The following is a 22,500-nucleotide window of genomic DNA, read 5'->3' on the forward strand; positions in this document are numbered from 1 at the left end:
TGTCCCCAAAATATGGTTAGGTACATAGAAGCACATGCTGCACTCCAAGTGCTTCAGCATGACTCTCGTTAACCAATACAGCCTACTGCCAAAATCAATTCAGATACCAAATTTAAAGAGAAAGTAGGTTTTATAGAATGCAAAACTAGCATGCTGCCTAGTGAACACTGTGCAGTACGCTACATAATATTTTTAAAAACTTGTATCTAAAACCAGTTTTTAAAGATTTCATAGATTTTTGTAATCACATAAGAAGTTAATTAAAAAAAGAAACAAAGATTTGCGTTGCTGCATGGAGGGACACAGTATTAAACGCAGTGTATTCTGCATTGTGTTACTGAGAGATCAAAGATGATGATTTATTATTACTGGGATCAAGGTCTGTAGCCCACATGACTGTAAAATATTGGTTGGTAACAACTTGCTGACAACTCCAAACACAAGACCACAAACTTGATTCAACGTCCTGTGCATCTGGAAACCAACTGCGAATTCAGCAAAAAGCCGTTTTCATCGGCACTGTGACTACATCACTGAGAAGCCGATGTGTGATGGAGGTCAAGAATGTGTTTACAAATTCATCACCGTAAACACACTTTAAGTCAAATGTTTGGAATTTATGTTGCCGAATTTCTTTCTTGTGAACTAAAGACATATGCATATATGCTTGAAAAGAAGTTTTGTGGACAAAAATAAACTGTGCTTGCACAAGAATTTCTCTAAAACTAAAACAGTTGAGAAAAATTAGCTGTGGGCGCTGATGTTTTATAATGAGGTCAGTGATACAGTCAGCAGTTGGTGTATTTTGCAATCAGAGTAAGATGATTCACATTTTACTGATGTGACATGATTTTTGCTACTGTGTTGGAAATGTTGTAATGACAAAGCATGACTGTGAGCCAGAAGATTTCAGTTGAAAATGCTGAGAATGAGAGTGTGGGAGAAACAGAGAGAGAGAAAGGTTATTTTCCAGTGGCTCAGCTCTCTTCTCTACAGACATTTCCTGCTCTGGCCACTGAAAATAACCCACAGGAAAACGGCCCAACCTGAACTCAAAGAGTGGACTGTAACCCTCACACACACCTCCATGATCACACAGACCAAACCAATACAGTGCAATTTAAAATACAAAGTATATACAAAGTAACGTTTTGGGGTTACTCTGTGTATAAGATTCTTAAAGCCCACCAGGTTAATGTTGTGCATTTAAACAAGAAAGATACTACTACATACAGTAATTTACAGACATAACCAGAACCTTTCTGAGTGAATTTTGGGGTAAATTTACAGACCGCCTGATTAGAAATCCTAAAATATAGCTTGTCGATCTATGAACTCTTAGCCAAGGTGGCCTTTTTTGAAAGTGTAGTAGTCTAGTTATGGCATATACTGGCAGAGGCTAACTGGACCATGCCAAAGTCCCTTTCAAGGAAAGTCTGTTCACTAGGCGGCCATATTTGTGACGCCTTCTGGCTGCTCATCCAAGACCAAGTCCTATTTAAATGAATGGGGGAATCCTGAAATCTAAAACACTGCCCCATGAATGTTGCTTCTTATGTTCAAATAGTAAAAAAAAGCGTATTTTTCAAGCTAGACCAGCCAATGCAGATGCATAGTCAAAACGCACTTATGACTGCGCATGTGCACTGGCTGGACTAGCATCAGGTTTCTATGGGAACCGGAGCTTTTAATGGCTGCTGCAATGATGCTGTGACTTTACCAATCAATGATTGGTTCTTTCATTTAGAAGGCGGGACCATTATGCCATATCGCGCGTTGCAGTTTCTCCCATTCATAAGCATTGGAGTGAACCGTCTTTGTATTTCTATAGTGTTTGACCATGAAACCATACAAACAGTGATCCCTTGGTCTTAACCACCGAAATATGTTGATTATTATGTCTAATAATTATGCTTAATTTTTATATAGCTTATTTATTGTTTATAACCAAGTTATAAGTAATTAAACAATAACCATAGCAAACCACTTGTAGAATATTTTAATGTATTAATGTTAAATTTCCTGCTAACGTAGCATGGTGCTATTCTATTAGCATGTTAAGCTAAAATAGTATATACAAGTAAGTACCAGTGTTGGGGTACTGCGAGTTATGTAATCAGATTACTTTGAAAAAAAAAAAAGAACAATTAAGCAAGCCCGGCCCAGTTGACAAAAAGTAATGCAAAAGTGACATAACGCATTACTTTCTATAAAAAATAACTAAAGCCTCTTTCACACAGAAATTCTGGAAAAAACACAGGCATTGGTTCTGGCTTTTGTTCACACAGAACTCTTTCTGGGACTGAACCCGGCAATGTTACTAGAGCCCCAACCCGGGATCGATCCCTGAATCAATCCTGGGACGTGTTTGCATTCACACAGCAGGCAATTTTCGGGGACCAACATGCAGTGTGAAAGGGGCTTAAGTAACACAGTTATTTACCTTTTTATGGAGTAACACAATATTGTAATGCATTACTTTTAAAAGTATATCATAGCACATAATCATAGCAAACTTTTGTATAATTTCTCAATGTATTCTCAATAAAACAAACAAATCAAACAATTTGTCCCTTATTTGTTCGAAGGGGTATGAGTTTAGGAATCTGGGTTCGGATTTTGACAGGGGCTTGGAATTGGCACAAAGCTGTTACCATATCTGTAACCTCAAATCAATCACAGATTGAAATGTGATAAATTGTCTTCCTAAAGTAAATCTTAAAATATGTTCATTGAGTACATCCCTCAAATCGAAACCTATCAAACAAGACAACTGTAGATCAGGACGGTAATATGAATAATAACGCTTGTGTGTATATGCATATATACATAAACTGACCTGTTCACCTCACATGGTTCCTGTACTTCATACACGCCTGTGTCCACATCCTGGTTGGAATAGACCCAGGGCAGGTTCATGTACTCTGGAATCACATCGTATAATGGGACGTTCTCGTATTCCACCCCACAGTCAGCCTCACTGTCACACTGAGCTTCTACCTCATCGCCAGGTGCGACCTGATTAGAGGGTGTGGCTTTATTTTCATTGTATTCAGCATCAGTACGAGTGCAATCCAGGGATTGTCCACTGCGAAGCAATTTCGGAAGCAACCGTGCATACACACGCAGCTCTAGAAGTTTCCGCAAGCTACGTCTTGTTTGATCGGAGCGCACCAACTGCTCAGAAGATCCAGTGTCCACTCGCTGAAGATCTGCAGAGGAAAACGACTTTGCCCTCTTTTTGACTAAAACAGGTCCCCCACCTCCAGCCTGTGGTTGGCTGTTACTGCGAGTCGGCTGGTTTCTACTGAAGAGAGGGATGCTTGGAAGGGCGACTCGCCATGATAGTTTCTCTTGAGGAGGTGCCGGAAGTTCTCTGAATACGGGAGGACTGGAGTTAGGAAGCGGAGGTGGAGTGTGTGTTAGCGGAGGCGTGTTTTGCTTCCGCAACACGACGGATGCGGGAAGACTGTTTCGTTGGGGCTTTTTAGGCATGACTTTTGGTGACTTTTCATCCACGTCCAGAGACGGCTTGGTTATGGCTGCCACTTGTGATCCACAGCTGAGCTTAATCTGTTTAGGAAGACTCCGAGTTAATGGGTATCGAGCAAAATCTCCATATGCTCTATCATCTTCATCATCGCTTTGCACCTCCTCATCTTTACACTCAACCTCTTGAAGATCTGAGTAGCAATGCAAAAGCAAGTTGTCCACTGATGTTGAGCCCTTGCATGAGGAATCAACCATTTGTGGGAGGGATTTCTGTCGAGGTAGTGGAGCTGGAGCTTGCGGCCCCTCCTCAGCAGCTGTGTTAACGGAAGCTAAAGTTATACCATTTGTTGGAACTGAATAATGGGTGGAGTCCAGATCAGGAGGCACCTCTTCAGTAACTGCACTGTGAAAAGAGTCTACTTTGTGCAAAGAATCAGTGTTGGTTGAGAAGTCAATGTCTGGGTTTTCCGTATTCTCTTTAGGGGAACATAAATTTAGAGGTGTGTCCGTGTAGGTGTTTTCGGGACTTTCTAGTAATGTGTCTGTCTGAACGTGTTCAGGAGTTTCTGTAGGTGTTTCTGCTTGAGTGTCCGAAGGTGCAATCTCAACAACATTCTGCCTAAGAAGTGCTCTCCGAAGGCGTCGTGGACGGGGTACAGGGAGTGGCTTGCTGGGTGGTGCAGGAACACCATTATTGTCACTGGTGCAAGAGCTAAAAATGTTCCCGATGTGTTTCTGCTCTGCAGACTGTTTTTGTAAGGGTTTGGTAGGACTGTGTCTTGGGATCTGGAGAAAAGTTTGTTTTTGTGCACTTGTCTGGTCCTTTTCTAGTGTGGCAGAGTTTGTTTCTTCCTGTGCCTGTGTGGAAGTCTGGGATGGGTCAGTGGGAGCGTGCATTTGTTCCCATACAGATCGGGAAACATGTTCCGATGTGTCGTTGCAAATCAACTGTTCTTTTGCACTGCCGACCTCTTTGAAAACACCTACCTCCGCTGTTCCATATATTTCCTTGGAATCCTCTGATTTGCTGTTACCTAGTTGATGACTACTGGGTGGTATGATGTAATCTGACAGGTGTGAAGATAGTAGAGCAGGACCCCCATTTTTGGAGACAGGTGGATTTTGTATCTTGCAGGGGTCTTGTTTCGGCTGGAGAGGTTTCTGAGGGGCTTTGGGCAAACATGGTTTTGGGGCGACAGCAGGTTTTCCTCTCTTGTGCGCAGTGGGTGAGGGTGAAGGCAGCAGGAGCTCAGGTTTTGGGGCAATGGGGGGAGGTGATGGTTTATGCGACTGAACCAGCTTGGGTTTGGGGGCAACCGGTGGTTTCTTCATTCCTACATAATCTCACACAGAGAAGAAAGAGAGAGAACTACATTAATTCCATGAACACACTTGAATACTACACACACACACAGCTGAACACGATGGGTCATGACTGAGGTCAAGACTGACACCCAGCTCTGAAACATACAACACTTTTATTCTCTGCTATTAAGACTGTGTGAGAACCTGTAAATGAAGGTTCAGTACGAGTCATTATCAAGGCAAGATTTTGTCACCATTCACAATAACGCTTAATAGCATATTGTAGTACAGCATTCTAAAACACTGGCTTCAATATATTTCTTTAAATTTCTGATATCAGACTATTTCTTTTACAGTCCTTACAAAACACTGATTTTTAGACAAAGTAGGCAACAGGCATCCAAAAACAAGAGTTTATGTACCAAAATGTTTTTTTTCTGAGATATCTGTTTAACATTTTTATAGTTATCCACCTGTGTTTCGATGTTGAAAAGCATTCAACTTTAAGAATGAATGGATAATACAAGAAATGTTAATTAACTGTCAGCTCCATTTATTTAATTATAGGAGATAACAGCTGCAATATTGACAAAATTACCATGTTTTATACACACAGGTATCAAACATTGTAGCCATTTTTATTTTTCTGGTGTTGCTAGCGACTAAATCCCAAACTTTCCGGTTCTGGAAATTTAACTGAAATATAAGTTGTGACACTTTAAGCAATTTAAGCGTGATTATGGCAATCTAAATGACATTTTCTCCTCAGCCAATATAATGTTGAGCTGGTGAAAGTAGATAAGCTGAAGGATGGTTTTGATATTGAAGATTTTTTTTCTCGTAAAGTCTCAGATATCAAATAGATACTTTTTAAATTATTATTATTTTAAGTATACATACTTATATTTTTCTCTTTAGTTTATAAAATATAATATATATGGCATTACTGAGTTATAGACAAAAACTGGAAATGTTGCTATGTTCAATACTAATGGCAGGTGTGAGATGTGTGTTCAATTCTGTCCAATGTCTCAAGTAACAGTGTGTAGTAAACACCCTAATTTCCTACAAAATGCACTTATTGTTAGTTACTGTCACATCCATAAAACATATTCAGAATTAAATAAATGTCACTAAGATGCTTGCACGATTTGAAGCAGATCCTGTTAGCTTTACAGTATCAACAGTAAAACTGAGTTTTGCAGTATGAAACTACAGTTATCATAGAAACTTTGTACGAAAGATGCAATCATAGTGCAATACTGTGATTTCAGACATCTCCTTTTACAGAAGTCACAATTAATGCCAGAGGAAGAAAACAACGGTGTTGACTTCGCTGAATTCACTTAGACAGCGCTTTCAGGAGAAAAAAAACTTGGGTTTGTTGATGCTCTCTTGAGGAAATGTGGTCTTCCATTCCAAGGGAAGCAATCCAAGGCTAATCCTGGAGGCGCCCTCCTCCTCCGCTCGTTCTTTCCTCCGATCCGAAGCGTCGAGCCCCGGGTCAGGGAGCTGAGCTCACGGACTGTCGCGCGTTTACATCAGCACGGGAGACCGAGTCATCGGGCGAATGTTCTGTGATAGAGTTCCTTACAGCAGTGGAAAGACACCAAAGGGACTTTTTACCGCGTTATTCGCTTTGGTTATACCCTCCATAACAGTGTCCTTATCGACTGAAGAGAACAAAGAAAAAGTAAACTCTTCCCAAAGTGGTTATTAGCGTGTAAAAACCCGAAGGGAGAGGGAAAGTAAATAAAGAAACGTTGAAACAAAAGACGAGTCAAATCAATGTGCTCCCGTATGCCTGGGGTAAAAAAAATGGATAAGGCTGAAAGTAAAGTATCCATTCAGGTTTCAGCTTTTGCAAAAAAAAAAAAAACATCGTTCCTTACCTTCTTCATCCAGGATATTTGTTGTGCTTGTTTTAAGCAATTCGTCCCGTTAGCACAAGATTAGCCTCTAACAGAGAATAGAAACACTGAAGCTGCTGCTACTGCAATAAAGTTCCACCGGTTGCAACACATGTAAATATTCTAATGAAACCGTTAAATATCGCAACATCTCATCATAAAAGCCCTACGTGTCTGCCATGCTTCCCTAGACTGCTTGTTCAACAGAAATAGTTGATGTTTATTCATCCAGGAAACTAACCTGTACTCATGATCCCCAAACGACTCACTTTACTCCATGAATGAGCTGCATTCAGCACAGTTCCTTCAAATTCAGCTCTTTTCTTCTGGCAGGAGCCATTGCAAGTCCTAAATGGAGAGACAACTCGATATCTTCGAAAAGATCATCCAAAGTCTTTGTATTACTAAGAAGTCGGAAAGTGTTCCATGCTTGCCATGGTTTTTGCCACCGCTTTGTAAAGCTGGGAACGGCGAAGTCCAGCCAAAGAGTTCAATAAAAACTTCCACGAACCGCCGCTAGAGCGGCCGAAGAGCCTCGCCGCCTTGGGGAAGTCCGATCCATTTAGTGAATCGGTTCGTTGAACAGATCAATGAATTGTTTGAACAAACCGATTCAGTTATTCGTTTCTTCACATCCATAAAAGAAAAAAAAAAGAACGTGGCTGATTATGTCACCTAAATAATGTTTTCTTCAAGACGTGATATACGAATAAGCATGTCTGAACTCCCATATTGCCCACATTATAATTTCAGCCTAAAGTGCTCATTACAAGCAAGGAAATACGCATTTCACAACCACAAATAATTCAAAATTATATATATATTTTAGTAACGTGTCCACGTTATTCACAGTATCTGATTATAAGGAAATTCCCATTTTCAATATCAACCGATTCCAGGGCAGAATTCAGTCCTGCGCGATTCGGTAATGACAGATTCTTTGAAAGGAACCGACTCCAACGAACGATTCGCTTTGGAATCGAACATCACCCTCAGAGCTTGAGAGTTATGAAATAAAAAGTTATGAATAAAAAGTGGATGTTTCTAATACTGTTTGTGGCAATAAAAAATTAGATTAAGAGTAGAAACAGAAATAAATGTATCATTATTCCTCAACAGGGAATATCAAATTTGAGAACAGTGAGGATGCATTATAAGTCTCCTGTCCTGTGCCTCGTTGAGGAATAATCTTGCTATATAATATAGTGAATAAATCTAATGATCCTACAATACAAGGTTGTTTACTTGGCTACAGTATTTGTAATCAGACTAACATCTAATTGCCAGACAGGTCAGTAGTTATTTTTAAACAACTTTTTATTGAAAACATTTGAATTTACAATCATGGTAATGCTAATGTAGAATTAAAACAAATTACAAATAAAATACAAAAGTCATATACACTGTATCAATACAAATTCAAAGGTAAATAAAGAAAACAAATAAATCACCATCACAGCAAATTGTTTTTAGATAATGTTTAAAATAATATGAAAATCTATAAATGAATAAAGGCTTCCTGGAAACAAGTGTGGCTAAACCACTACATTCTGCCTTATTTATAATAATTTCCAAAATAGTAGAAGTAAAATTTTATGTTTTAAAATATCATATTTTAGAATAGCATACTCTTAACCATGAAGTAAAAATACTGTTCGCAGAATTCAAGACCAACATTCCAGTAGATGTCGATTTGTACATATTTTGCAAGCCATCGTCGAATAACTGAAGAAGAAGAAGAGCTATGAATCATGGGAATTGTATTTCAAGTCATGGCGTGTGTCTGCGCATTCAGCAGAAGCTGTAGAGATCGCTCCTTAATTCATAAACACTACCATCCCAGCATGCGCAACTGATGGACACATATGGCGGAGAGCTATGACTGAGGATTTTGATGAAGAAGTTGTTTTCGAGGTGAGTTTTTGATCCTGACACTTGCGTGTACGCGGGCACACAACAGCTGCTCAAATATCTGTGGTAACGTTAGATGTGCAGTTAGCAGCCTGTACTTAGCACAAAAAACAAACACTCCTTCCTATTCCCCTCTACACTGCCATATAGATGCTTATTAAGCACTCTGGGTTTAATAAAATACGGACTTTGTTTATTAATATAATACAACAATAGATTAGGAGACACACATCTTGTATGAACAGAGTCAGAGACTGTGGTTCAAAACATAGTGATTACTAGGTAGTAATACCCCAAAATGTTGTTTAGCTAGGTAGGTCACAAGGTTTTGAAAGTTTAATATCTCTGAGATGTCTCTAAATTGGCAGTTCCTTAGGTTTTAGATTAAAAAATGCTCTCTAGTTTGCCAGCTATCTAGACTATAAGACCAAGATGCCAACAACAAAAAAAAGCCCTAAAAATGGTCTCTACACTGTTAGCTCCATAGGTTTTGGTACTGTGACTGTTTGAAAAGGCTGTCGAGGTAAGTTAGGTGTTTTGAAACTAGATGTCCCGAAAACACAGTTTAGAGAGGCACCTATATAGGTCTTGAGACGCCGAGACGAGTGTAAATGTAGACAGTTTCTGTCTGTCACTGTGGTGTACTTTATTTTATTTCTCTATAAACTGATTTAAGAGCTTTGTGCATTAAAGCATGTGTGGTCTTGATTCACCTTTATGAGTCAAGATTGGGGCTGTCAGATCATTTTTCTACTGATGCTGCATCACCAGGGAAACCATGCTGCCATACACATTGATATACATTACATCTTATAATTAATATGTTTGCGGCGGTGATTGTAATAAATGACTGTAGAGAAAACAGTCTCAAGATATATATTGGGTAAGACTGTAACAATTAGTTTTTCCTGGATCTAGTTCATAGTCTATTCCAGACGATATTAATCTATTAAATAAATAGCGTGACAGTTTGAAAGGTTTGATTAAAAAGCAGCTTTAGATGATGGATATGGGTTTTTAATCAGCCAATGATCCTTTTTCTTTCTTAAGAAAAAAAAAAAATCACAAACACGTGGAAATTAATTGCTCAGAAATGATGGAAATCCCGTTTTTGCAGTGCTGTGTATCGTCACGTACAATCCAGACTTCAAAACAAAAACAGTGGGATTCGGTTTGCTCTCATTTGATGACCTAAAATCAGGTCTTTTGCTGCAGGCCAGTTTAACTACTCTCTCTCACATCAATAAACACACGCCAACTGTTTCCTCTCATTGCAAATGAGCTTTAGAGCAAAAAGAGCCAAAGTTGGCGACATGTGGCAGGCTATATCTCAAAGCAGGATTTGACTGAAGTAAGAATATGAGAATTATAACCCTCTTTAGCAACTCAAATCCAGTGGCAATGGTTAGCCGTGAGAACGAGCCTGTGATTCTGGAGTCCTGTTTGGTGATCTGGGACCTTTAAGAGTGTCGGATCTACCTCCTCTGTTGAGCGATGGTGCGTTTGAGACGATGCAGGACAAGAGCGAGGGACATGCGAGAGGTAAGGGAGGGAAAAAGGCTGGAAAGGATGTTGTTTGTAGTGTTTCTGCTCTGAGAGAAAGCACAGCCCTTAACTCCCTGAGAGAGATGTCAGAATCATCACCCCTCTTTCTCTCTCCTCCCTTCCTCTCTATATTACTTTCACTCATTTGTTCATCAAATTGTGATTCTTATGTGTGTGTATGTGTATGTGTATGTGTATGTGTGTGTGTGTATGTGTATGTGTATGTGTGTGTGTGTGTGTGTGTGTATGTGTATGTGTGTGTGTGTGTGTGTGTGTGTGTGTGTGTGTGTTTTCTCCACTAAAAGAATGGGTGCTGCTTTGGGTGACGAACATGAATTGAAAACCCATGCTGAAATGTGTTCAAATGCATGTAGGTCAGTGAAGACAGATGACAAACAGAAAATGAATTCGATACATTCTGTAACTTGTATCACGCATGTTCTGTGGTGAACAAATGAGATTTTAAAAAATATAATTTTGTTTGATATTTAAATAATTTTGTCAAAATGTCCGGGTGGTATAATTTGCCTGTTCTCTGAAGTTGAATGAATGAATAAACAAACAAGAAATTGTATTGATAAAATAGTGGAGCAGGAAACATAATTTTGTTATTATGTTTCAAATATGATTAAGCTAATATTTGAAAAGTTTTGTCAGCCAAATCAAAGTTGAAACATCCAGGTATGATTATGAATTTATTTATTTTGGTGGGACATGATAGAAAAACAAAAATGTAGATAAAGTCTAGAAACCATTTTTTGAGGGGTTAAGTCGGTGTTATCATTCAGTCAATTTTATTTATTTATTTTTCAATTCATATTTGTTCATTTTCATGACATGGCAAGGTTAGTTCAGCCAGTCAAATAGAAAAACCTCAATAAAACCTTATGATATTGATGATTGAAAGAAATGTGTTTTAAAACTTTTTGAAAATACTTTCAGGATGTTCACATTTGCATATTCAGGATGTAATGTTATTACTTTTTGTTTGTTGGTTGCACCGATTGACATTAAAAAAAAAAGAATAATAATAATTCAAAACCCTGTTAAAGCAAAAGGAATTTGAAAACTGGAATTTGTAAACAATTTTTGCCATTTGTCATGCCATGTTTATTTGGAGCTGTGTCTCTGTCGCCCCTCCAGAACTCTCCGCTGTTCCAGTACTTGCAGGATCTGGGACACACAGATTTTGAGGCATGTTCTCCCGCCCCTCAGGAGGAGGAGCCAAGCGCTGGTGGAGAGGAGGCGCAGTATCCTCAGGATATCCTCTCATCTCACAGAGTGAGTGTCAGCACTTACCTTTCCAATACGCTGGCCGTACTTCCAGCAACTCCAGTCTCTGAAGACGCCCGCCTGTATAGTTTTCACTGAAAGAACTTGATCCTTGGGAAAAACAACCTGAGCTGTGCTGCTTGAATGAACAAAAGCAGATTAAATTCTAATCGGAATATTGTTTTGTAACCAAAAGCTTTTGAAAATCACATTGAAAGATCAAATTCGGATCCAATAATAAATATTCTGTACCTGATGATAAAAAATAGGGAAAAAAGTATTACAGCTGGCTTCTTTTACACAACAGACACCAGTGTGAAACTGTGAAGGCTGCTCTCATGGTCACCTCAGGAACAGGAAGTGATGTGATTAAGTGAATGATTAAGAGGTGTCCAGTCTTGTTTGGGAATGTGCTGAAAATCCCCTCAGTGTGGAAATAGAGCTCATTCATTTGGCAGAACAAAATATTGTCTGCGTGTGTGTGTGTGTGTGTGTGTGTGCATCCACACTTTATCTTAGAATTTATTTGGAAAGTTTCCACAGAGAACATCATTATTGTCATTAGTTTACACCATTCAGGCTGTCTTCTGTTTGTGTTCCCAGTCTCTCTCTCTCTCTCTCACACACACACACACACACACACACACACACACACACACACACACACACACACACACACACACACACACACACACACACACACAGTCTCTTTCTATTCTTCAGTTGTCTGTCACACACTCAAAGCATCTAGAATGTGAGTCCTACAGCAACTGAATACTAAAGGCATGAAGAAAGAAAAGAAGACAAAGCAGGCAGAACCTCCTCAGTGTGTGAGCCTGGATGCACATTATACTTTCTTTCTGATTTGCTGCACTCTTGTTCTGACATTTCAAGATATTCGAAATCTGAAGTGGGCTTCTTTAAGTGTTTTGTGTTCTCAGTGTCTGTCTTCGTTTCAGAGGATGTTTAGAATGTAGGCTAAAATGTTAAAAACCGCAGACATGACCCAGACAGGAATCAATAATCGCTCTGTGGACTGTTACTCAAGAGGACATCATAAATTTACCGGTATCCTATACTTTTAATAAAGCTGCATGAAGAAGAAGAAGAAGCTTTCCAAGATTGAATATAGAAATTGTAGTTTCTGTGCCATTACAATGTCATTGTAATATGACTGTGTTCACATATCAACACTTACTCAGTATTCAGTTAATTGACTTGCTTTGATGAACAACAGCATGATTTATGTTAGCGTTCCTCGGAAATCTAGTGTGCTTTAGGCATTTATTTGTGTGTTTTTGCAGAAGGGTGGTGTTTGGAGGCTGGTTGATGCTCTGCGCAGTCTGAATCCTCTTCATCAAGACAGCGCCACCCACTGGCAGGAGCAGCAGCTGGTGAGAATCAAGCTCAACCTACAGCTGGATTTCAGTCATGCATTCAATATGCGTACTCGCATAAATATTTAAGGGGGAAATAGTTGTTTGGTGGTGTGCAGGGTTGCCAGATCTGCTCAAGAAAGCCAGCCCATCGGCCAGTCAGAATTAGCTCAGTTTAACCATCACAAAACCATCCCAATTTCTAGCACAAATACCCCAACTCTAAATATGCTAGTCCCATACCTAATATTTTAGAGTTACTGTTATTCACAATTTTAACTTGAGAATCACAGTATAATAATAATCATGTTAATAATCTTGGCTTTGTAGATAAATTCATATTATATTAAGATCGACTGAGTTGACAACAGACCAGGGCTTTATATATATATTATTTTATAATAATTTTCTCTGTTATTTGATAAATTATAATAATCCAAATAAAGGAATCTTCAAAACAAAATTCTCAGTTGAAGCTGATTTCTTTCTAAAGGGGATTTCTTTAGTTTTAAATACATTTTTTCAAATAACATAACAATTGATTACATCTCCATAGGGTTTGTTTCATCTAGTTGATACTTACCATTTTATTTCATAGTCAATCGGATAACACTGAGATTCAGAGACCAAGTTCGTGTCGTGCATTACAGTTCAGAAACCCATTATTGCTGCAAGGCAAGATCCAATAATTAGATTGATTTGCTGCTGCAGAAAGATTGTGTTGATTTGTGTTTGTGTTCCTGCAGGACGCTGTGTTCCGGCGGTTTTCTCTGCGCTGTCTGTTATCTCAGGATGTGCTGTTACAAGAGGATGTTGAGCTGATCGAGCTCTTAGATCCAAGTGTGCTCTCTCTGGGCTCCAGTGAAAGCGTCTGTCCCAGTGCCAGCACTGCTGTGCCAGCACCACGCTACCTCTCGTCACCCTCTAGATGGTACACACCCACGCCAATACCAACAAAAACACCCTGGGTTGATCTATTACTCGTGCGTTTCTGTGTTACAGGGATGTGTCCGTATTGGTGGGGCTTCTAGCTGTCCTGCTCGGCGTGTGCTTGTCGTACCCTGACCACGAGCGGGCTCTGTGGCTGTGCGGTGTCCTGGTGTGTGTTACGTGTGTGTGTCGTGGTCTGTCTCTGTGGCGTAAGGCCGTTATTCAGCGTCTCCTCCAGTCTTTGGCTCTCCAGCTGGAGGGTTTGGTAAACAACAGCCGATCGCTGACCAGTCTGTCTCGCAAATCACTGCGACTCATACAGGAGACAGAAGTCATCTCACGAGGTTTCACCCTGTAAGTGTCATCTCACACACACACACACACACACAGACCCCTTATTTTATGTTTGTTTATGTGGTGTTATGTATGGACGCTTCATTCTATGCCACAGAATGAAAAAGACATATGACTTCAGATCTCATAATTCTAAACTTTTTTTCTCAAAACTCTGAGATTTTAACTTCAAATTCAAACTTTTCTTCACAGAAGTGCAAGTTTGTGTCTCTCCCTTGTTAGTTATGAACTAGTTTACATCTCGCAATTTCATATTTTTTCCTCTGAATTCTGAGTTTGTAATTTTTCAAAGTTTGACTGTTCCCTAGATACATAATGTTGCATGTTGAGTGTAATTTGTCTTTCACTAGATCCAGAAAGTGTAATTATTATTAGCAATATTGCTGTTCAAATGTTTATGGCAAGTGAGATTTATTACTTAAAATTATTACTTATTACTTTATTACTTTTTCCATCAAGGATGCATTAATTTGATTAAAAAAAAAATAAAGTGAAGATTTTACAGTTTCAAAAAAATCTATTTTGAATAAATTATGTTCTAAATCTTTAAAATAGTGTAGTTTGATTACAAAAAAAAACATTAAGCAGCACAACTGTTTTCAACATTGATAACAATTGTAAATGTTTCTTGAGCAGCAAATCAGCATATCAGAATGATTTCTGAAGGATCATGGGACACTGAAGACTGGAGTAATGATGCTGGAAATTCAGCTATAAATTACAATATATATGTATATATATATATATATATATATATATATATATATATATATATATATATATATATATATATATATATATATATATATATAAACATCTTACTGACACAAACTTTTGAACTGCAGTGTGTTAGTTTGTCATCATTATTTATGTAATTTTTGGGTTTCATGTGTTAAGTTGTTACATAGTGTCTAGTAGTATTATCTGTGTTGTATGTGATGTGTGTCTGCCCTGATGGTTTTCGGACATCTGCACAGTTGGATCACATTTCACTTGTCAAGTTTACTCGACAGGGTGAGTGGCGCCTGTCCCTTTAACAGGGCGGGGCAGCTTCACAGCCAGCAGCTGATTGGTCTACGGAAGGCGGCCTATCAGAGTCTTCGCTGCGCGTTCCGAGCCTCTCGCCTCGCCACATGCGTCATGCTCAAGTCATATCCTAATCCAACAGCAGCGGTTTTACTTTTACAATGTGATTTCTGGCCATTTCATTCACTTGGTTGAGTCCTTGACTGTGTTCTACATTTCCGATTAACTCAGAGATTGACAATGTCACCAACTACGTGTCCACCGTGCCAATCAGAGAGCTTGGTCTCGGTCTGGGGGTGGAGCATCTTTCTGATGAACAGGCACAAGAACTGACCAATGATTACAGTCTGCCTTCACTCAAGGTACAGAAACTCACACGGTTGATTAGGCCTGGGCCTTATATAGCCAAATGTCTAGTATTTATTTAGTGTTTTGACAAAATGTCAAATTTAAAAAAATAAATTGTTTGTTTGCACTAACAATAAACAAAACCTATATTTACCTGAATTTATTTTTCATGAATAATTTAAAAGCACAGTGATGCAGCAGACTTTTGATTTTATTTTATGTATTTTTGTATTTATTTATTTATTTTGCCTCTTATACAATATCTTGTGAAGATGCAGAATTTTTCTAAATGTTTTTTTATACATGTATTTTATACAATTGATCCATATATATATATATATACACACCAAACAACAATTGTTAACAAGTAGATATTAAGTAAATCAAATTAAACATTTATTGAAAAGAAGAGGCAGGATTTTCATGAAAAACATTTTCTCTAATTTAAGTAATGCATTAAAATACACACACACACATATATATATATATATATATATACACATGTACATCTCTCTCTCTCTCTCTCTCTCTCTCTCTCTCTCTCTATATATATATATATATATATATATATATATATATATATATAAATACGTGTGTGTTTTTCCAATATTTTTATTTTATTATTTAGATATATACACACACATACATCATCTCAAATGTAATTTTATATTTTAAATACAGTTTAGTAAATACCAGTATTTATCTTGATATTTTTCATGAAAACTTGAAAGCTCATGAAATGGAATGTTGGGACTTCTGTGAAAGTTTTCCAGTGACGATGCAAATAAATGGTTGAATTATTTGGATTAAATCGTTGAATTTGACCATTTGAAAGACAGAAAGACAATCATACTTCACAATCCGTAGCCCTTTCCTGTTATTCTTGAGTCAGGACACAAGGAAAGGCACTATTCCACACTCAATGGTCAAATAAAGTAAACATCATTCTTCATTTTTTATAGCATTGACATAATCATTGTGGCTGTACTGTAAATATTCAATATATTGCCCAGCCCTGTTGTTGACATAAATTCACATCATTCCCTTCATCAAACATTGATTGTTTTGCAGATGTTGTTCCAGTTGTGGGTCGGGCAGAGCTCTGAGTTTTTCCGGCGGTTTGCTCTGCTGTTGTCTCCGGGGAGGGAGGAGCTAGACTCCAGGCCCAGCCCTGTCACGTACAGCAGCGTCCCATTGATTACTGACTCTCTCCATCGCACCCTGGCCATTTGCCTTGGTGATCTTCAGCGAAGCTATGATTTCCATCGCTACTTTGAGACGCAGCACCATTCGCTGCCCGCAGAAAGAAATTGACGCGCTCAGCAGAAGTGTAGAGAGCTCAATTCCCTGCACACGTCTGTCCGCAGTTTACAGCTTCACCTGAAAACACTCTTAAACGAGTATGTAAGGCTTAGTGTTTATTGTTGTTATTTTAATTTATGTGTTACTTTAAATGACAAAGCTTTGCTGAAATTTCCTACGGTGTACAAACTATCCCAGTATAACACACTTTGCTATAGAATAAGCTATGTTTTTTGTTTTGTCTCTTATAGGGTCATAATTCTTGAGGATGATCTGGAGAAGTTAATGGTTGCTCAGGAGACTGAGGAGATGACGTGTATGGGATATCAGGAGCTGAAGGAGCGTCTGCAGCTGCTGAAGCCTCACATGCAGGCCAGCACCTGCTGCTGGGACGACACGCTCGTGCAGGTCGACCGCATGCTGCGCCGAGTCTCCAGCTGCCCAGGTCAGAGGTCATCCTCTCAAACAGTCAGTGGAATATGAGCTGAATCGCTCCTTTCTTTCATTACACATTTTGTTTCATTCATGTGCTAATCTGTTTCTAATTGGGTTTTAGAGTATTTTTTAAAATATAACAGTAAGTTTGAGACAAATAAATTATTTAAAGGGATACTCCACCCCAAAATGAAAATGTTGTCATTAATCACTTACCCCCATGTCGTTCCAACCCCGTAAAAGCTTTGTTCGTCTTCAGAACACAATTTAAGATATTTTGGATGAAAAACGGGAGGCTTGAGACTGTCCCATAGACTGGCATGTAAGTAAACACTTTCAAGGTCCAGAAAAGTAGGTAAGACGTCGTCAGAATACTCCATCAGCCATCAGTGGTTCAACTGCAACGTTATGAAGCGACGAGAATACTGTTTGTAAGTCTCCTCTGTGTCTCTCCACATCACTCGAACTGCCTACGCTCTTTTCTGTCAGCCGTGCCACAAGGATGTGCTGTTTTCTTTCAAATCAAAGCATAAATACACATAGAAACAACGCATCCTTGTGGAATTGTTGAATAAAGGTGTTTTTTTGTTTGCTTAACAAACAGTATTCTCATCGCTTCATAACGTTACTGGTGACTGACGACATCTTTCATACTTTCCTGGACCTTGACACTGTTATTTACTTCTATGGCAATCTATGGGACAGTCTCAAGCTTCCTGCTTTTCATCCAAAATATCTTAAATTGTGTTCTGAAGACGAACAAAGCTTTTACGGATTTGGAACGACACGGGGGTAAGTGATTAATGGCAAAATGTTCCTTTTGGGGTGGAGTATCCCTTTAAAATGTAAAATTCACAATCTCTCTCAGCCTTGGTGAGCATAAGAGACTTTTTCCAGAAACATTACAAATCCTGGTACCATAAATGGATAAAACAAAATTATCCATAAGACAATAGAAAGGATAGTATAAGGGATTTACTGCAGTCAATTGCCAATTGACCAGTCAGAACCAATAACTGACCAATCAAAATCAAGTATTACAGAGAGCTTTGTCACACTGCAGTATAACCATATATGAGCTCTCTAAATAATGCCCTCACCATATAATAGGTGCGTCAGCCTTTGTGTATTTCTGTGGTAACTGTGTGTATTTTTAGAGTTCCCTATTCAACTGATTTCCCTCCCTTCAGTTATTTTCGGAAGCTTTAGGGAAGTAGGGGGGTAAAAAAAGACATCGGGATGTGGTGGGTGACGTCCTTTACAGAATTAGGTCACAGTGTACACACGTTGGTGAAGTCAATGGTCGTGTGATTCCCAGCGTCATATGAGCACCCTCCTCAGGGCTGGGGGTTTTCATGTAGGAAGGTCAAAGTTCAGCTATGTAGTTGTTTGATGTATTTTTGCACGTCTGTACAGCACAGCAGTTATTTATAATGGAATAACTTCAATACTTAGCGCAAGATCCAGGAATGCATTTCTGTGGCCATCACAGTTTAGTGCACATAAAAAAATCTGGATACGTAAATATGACTCCAAATATTTATGTACAATATTAATATGATCTTATAACAGCCATTAGTTAGATTTTTGGATTTTATACTTTATTCTTATATGCCAGTATTAGATGTTTATTTGTTATAGTTATAGTTATAGTATAGTATAGTAGTATATGCCAAAGATTTGAACGTGTAAGACTTTCTAACTGGCGTCAGTGCTCTAATTTAAACAGTAAATTTGAAAATGTTTTCTAAAGCAGGTTTTATTTTAGACAAATTCTGTCTTTTAAGTTCCTTTTTTTTCCTAAATAAAACTAGTGTAAATGTAAATTTTACCATTTGTCAGTTTTTGGCCATAATAATAACAATGCGATTCGATTTCCATAGATTTGAGTGTGTAAGATCTAGAAACTGAATGGGATCTGTGTCATTTGTTGGAAGGAGACACTCATTAACAGGATACTGTGTGTTTGTGTGTTCCACAGAGAGTTCAGATCAGCCAGAGGAAACAGCCCCAGATCCCCCTCCTCCTGCCCCCATTACAAGCATACAGGACAGAGACCCCGTCCCAGAGGAACAGGTACTGTGAGTGTACTTTCAAGCATGAGAGAAGTATTAGCATCTGTAGTATTTGTGGTGTTTGTTAAGGCAAGCTTCATTATTACTGCTAATACTTAGAGTTGATGTGGGTCAATGACATGATGCTCATTAATTGATTTCAAAAAGGCCATTCATACAATTTACATTTAATCATTTAACAGACCTGAATACATTTGTATGGTTGTTTAAATAAAAACATTGGCATAATTTCTTTTGTTGTTGTTGTTGCTGATCTAGCTGTCCTGATAACATCTTAATGAAACAAAGTCTCATCGAATGAAATAAATTCTTCAAAGGAATTTTAATCTTTCGTTATTATTTTTCATTTAATTGTAATACATTTTAATAATGCTGCTTATTAATATTTGGGAAATCTTTTCCCTGCTGGTACAACCAGCATACAGAAACATTCAGAAAATACAAATCACAGAGAGGACCCATAAAGACCCTCATGATTTTGTGTCAAAGTCAGCAAGTGTCTTGAAATATAATTTGATATATATTTATATATATATATATATATATATATATAAAGTAAAAATATAAAAAAGGTTCCTTAAAAAAACTTGCTTAAATACAACCTGAAAAAAAAAACCTAAAAAAAAAAGTTTTTTAGTTAGTATGTACTGACAAAAATGTAAGGAAAATTGATTATATATATGTTATGCTACGTGATATTTTACTGACATTTTAGGCACATGCGTTTTAAACTAGATTAATTTATTAAATTATTATTTATCATTGATTGTACAAGTATTACGTTTTGTAATGACAAACAAGAAACACTCAGTTCACACCATAATAATAACACCATTTCTGGTTCACTTGTTTATTGTTTGTTAGTGTAGTGCTTGTTATTGTTGCCATCAAAAAAACAAATTCCCCTTTATATTTCACAAAGAACTTCAGAATTTCACAGATGTAAATTGTGGAACAAAGCAAAACAAACTGTTGAGATATCAGTGTTGTTATTAGCAGATATGGAGAGATACTCATGAGTTAGTTGGGATTTAACAAGATGCTCTTCTTGGCCAGGAGCTGGAGGCGTATGTCTCGGACTCGGACTCAGAGACGGAGTGGAGGGGGGCCACAGACCTGCTGTCGCCATGGGAACAGGAGCGCCAGCGCCGTGAACGTGAGGAGTCCAGACGTGTTTTACTCGAGCTGAAGTCTGTCCTGGGCATCCGGACGTCAGATGGAGAGAGAGACAAGCGCAAGCTTCTGCTGTTCAGTGATCAGGGTACTACATGCACAAACACACACTCGCTTTTTACTTCCTGTAACAGAGTTGAAGTTAGTTCATAAAACAGTCAACAAAATATCGACTATGATATAATCAAATAGGTGAGATGTGTATATTTATCTCAAAATAATCAGCTAAGCAAATCAGTTCAGAAAATTCATACCAAAAAACTGGCTAAACTGGTTTTTACAGCAGAAAAACATGTACTTAATGTTTTCAACAGTGTTGTATTAGCATTATATATATATAATTTTTATTCATATTTTTAATTGGCTTTTATTTTTATATTTTCAGCTTTCATTTTATTTTAGTTTTAGTTTCATTTTACTTTAGTAATTGTGCTTTTATCTTATATAAATATATATATATATATATATATATATATATATTTTTTTTTTTTTTTTTTTTAAGATTTATTTTATTTCTGTTTTAGTACTTCAACCAAACATTTATTTCAGGCAACATTTTCCATTTTTCCATTTTTTATTTTTAGATTTGATTTGTTTTCAGCCTCGTTCACTTCGATTATCTAAAATGTTAGTTAGAGAAAACGTATAGTAAATTTAGTTGGATGAATTCTATTTTAGGGTGCTTTCACTTCTCTAGTTCGGTTCATTTGGTCCGAACCAAGGGCAAACAATTATACATTGTAGCATTTTTCAGCTTTTTTGGTTCCTTTTCACAACACACTGATTGCTTTGGTCCGAACCAGTTGAAATGATCCAAAATGCAGTCACATGACAACATCCACATCACTCATTGCCCATGATGTATTTCCTAAACTGCTTTTCGATTGGTCAGAATTTAAGTGTGGGAATATTCCAACATAAGAGGAAAAGCCAGCAAACAACACGGAGACAACACAACTACACGACTGCGCAAGCTGGTTTCGTCTGTGGTCGTAATCTATTACATTGTTTGTATACACCACAATATGCAAACAACGGTTTAATGCACTGCAAACGGCGAGCGGGAATCGCTCGTAACTTCAAGCGGAGGCGTGCATTAATTCTTCTTAACTCTGACATGCTCATGGTCATCTGACCAAATTTCTATGAGGCTCTGCACCTCCTCTCTACTCCAAGTTTGTCCACGAGCTGCCATGCTAAAGTGCAAACTGTCAGCAAACACTTCCTCATCCCATAATGCACAACATAGCTGACTACGGCAGCTGGTTTATTCCAAAAATGATCAGTACTTTTTGCAGTTGGGTCTGCTAGAGGTCGGATCACATTCTCACCACAAACGAACCGCTCCAGAGTTTGTTTGAAAGCGTACCTGAGACCACCTCTTCAAGCAGGTCTCGGTACGCTTGTTTGGTCCGCTTTTGGTGCGCACCTGAGTGCGATTGCTGCTTTCACACCTGCCCAAACAAACCGCACCAAAGGGGGAAACGAACTCTGGTACGATTCAACCGAACTAAATGAGGCAGGTGTGAAAGCACCCTTAAATAAACACGAGTTAGCATAACTTGCTTAATCATATAGATAGACTGTAACTTTAAAAAGAAAATCTACATTTAAAGTAGGTAAAAAAAAAATATATATATATTTTTTGTCATTCTAGCTGCCCTGGCTCCATTTGCTGAGGACACATCAAAAACGGACACAAACTCTTACGAACGGCATCTTTCGGCAGAGTCCATGACTACCACAGACAACAATGTATCCCAACAAGGAGAGGAGAATGAATGTGAACAGCTGGCTGAGATTCTGAGTGGGGCGGAAAGAGAGAAAGAGTTTTGCTGTGGAGATTCTGATGTAACTGGGGCAGCTAAAGATACCAGTGAGGAGACTGTGGAGGAAACACAGCTCTTCCAATCAGACGGGGTTATATGTGACAGGCTCGATGGGACACACCCACTCCCGTCCAGAGTGCCCACCCTCTCTGTGATTGACAGACTGACAGAACTGCATGGCTCAGAAGCGATCAGTTTCAGCTCCGCCCTGGCCGCC

At 38.3% G+C, this 22,500-nt stretch overlaps 2 protein-coding genes across 6 annotated transcripts in view; one reads left to right on the forward strand and one right to left on the reverse strand.

Annotated features, from left to right (window-relative positions):
- The window catches only part of fgd6 (FYVE, RhoGEF and PH domain containing 6), a 19,468-nt gene extending 12,237 nt beyond the window's left edge, over positions 1–7,231 (reverse strand). Inside the window, exons 1-2 of one of the 5 annotated variants that reach the window (XM_059505499.1) lie at positions 6,949–7,231; positions 2,840–4,826 (exon numbers count right to left, since the gene is read on the reverse strand). In XM_059505499.1, the coding sequence (XP_059361482.1) occupies positions 2,840–4,826; positions 6,949–6,958 (1,997 nt within the window). In that variant the 5' untranslated portion in view covers positions 6,959–7,231. Of the gene's footprint in view, positions 1–2,839; positions 4,836–6,172; positions 6,569–6,689; positions 6,757–6,948 lie in introns of those variants that run through there. The other 4 variants (XM_059505498.1, XM_059505500.1, XM_059505502.1 and 1 more) reach the window with 4 other exon arrangements.
- Positions 7,232–9,782: 2,551 nt separating this feature from the next.
- The window catches only part of vezt (vezatin, adherens junctions transmembrane protein), a 13,055-nt gene continuing 337 nt past the window's right edge, over positions 9,783–22,500 (forward strand). Inside the window, 12 exon segments of the mRNA XM_059505503.1 lie at positions 9,783–10,160; positions 11,307–11,444; positions 12,740–12,829; positions 13,558–13,742; positions 13,814–14,095; positions 15,109–15,246; positions 15,336–15,483; positions 16,541–16,869; positions 17,023–17,216; positions 19,188–19,282; positions 20,338–20,542; positions 22,112–22,500. The exon segment at positions 22,112–22,500 is cut by the window's right edge and continues 337 nt beyond it. Of these exon segments, the coding sequence (XP_059361486.1) occupies positions 10,113–10,160; positions 11,307–11,444; positions 12,740–12,829; positions 13,558–13,742; positions 13,814–14,095; positions 15,109–15,246; positions 15,336–15,483; positions 16,541–16,869; positions 17,023–17,216; positions 19,188–19,282; positions 20,338–20,542; positions 22,112–22,500 (2,241 nt within the window). The 5' untranslated portion in view covers positions 9,783–10,112.

The sequence above is a fragment of the Carassius carassius genome, chromosome 22, assembly GCF_963082965.1.
Source record: "Carassius carassius chromosome 22, fCarCar2.1, whole genome shotgun sequence".
Lineage (NCBI taxonomy): Eukaryota > Metazoa > Chordata > Actinopteri > Cypriniformes > Cyprinidae > Carassius > Carassius carassius.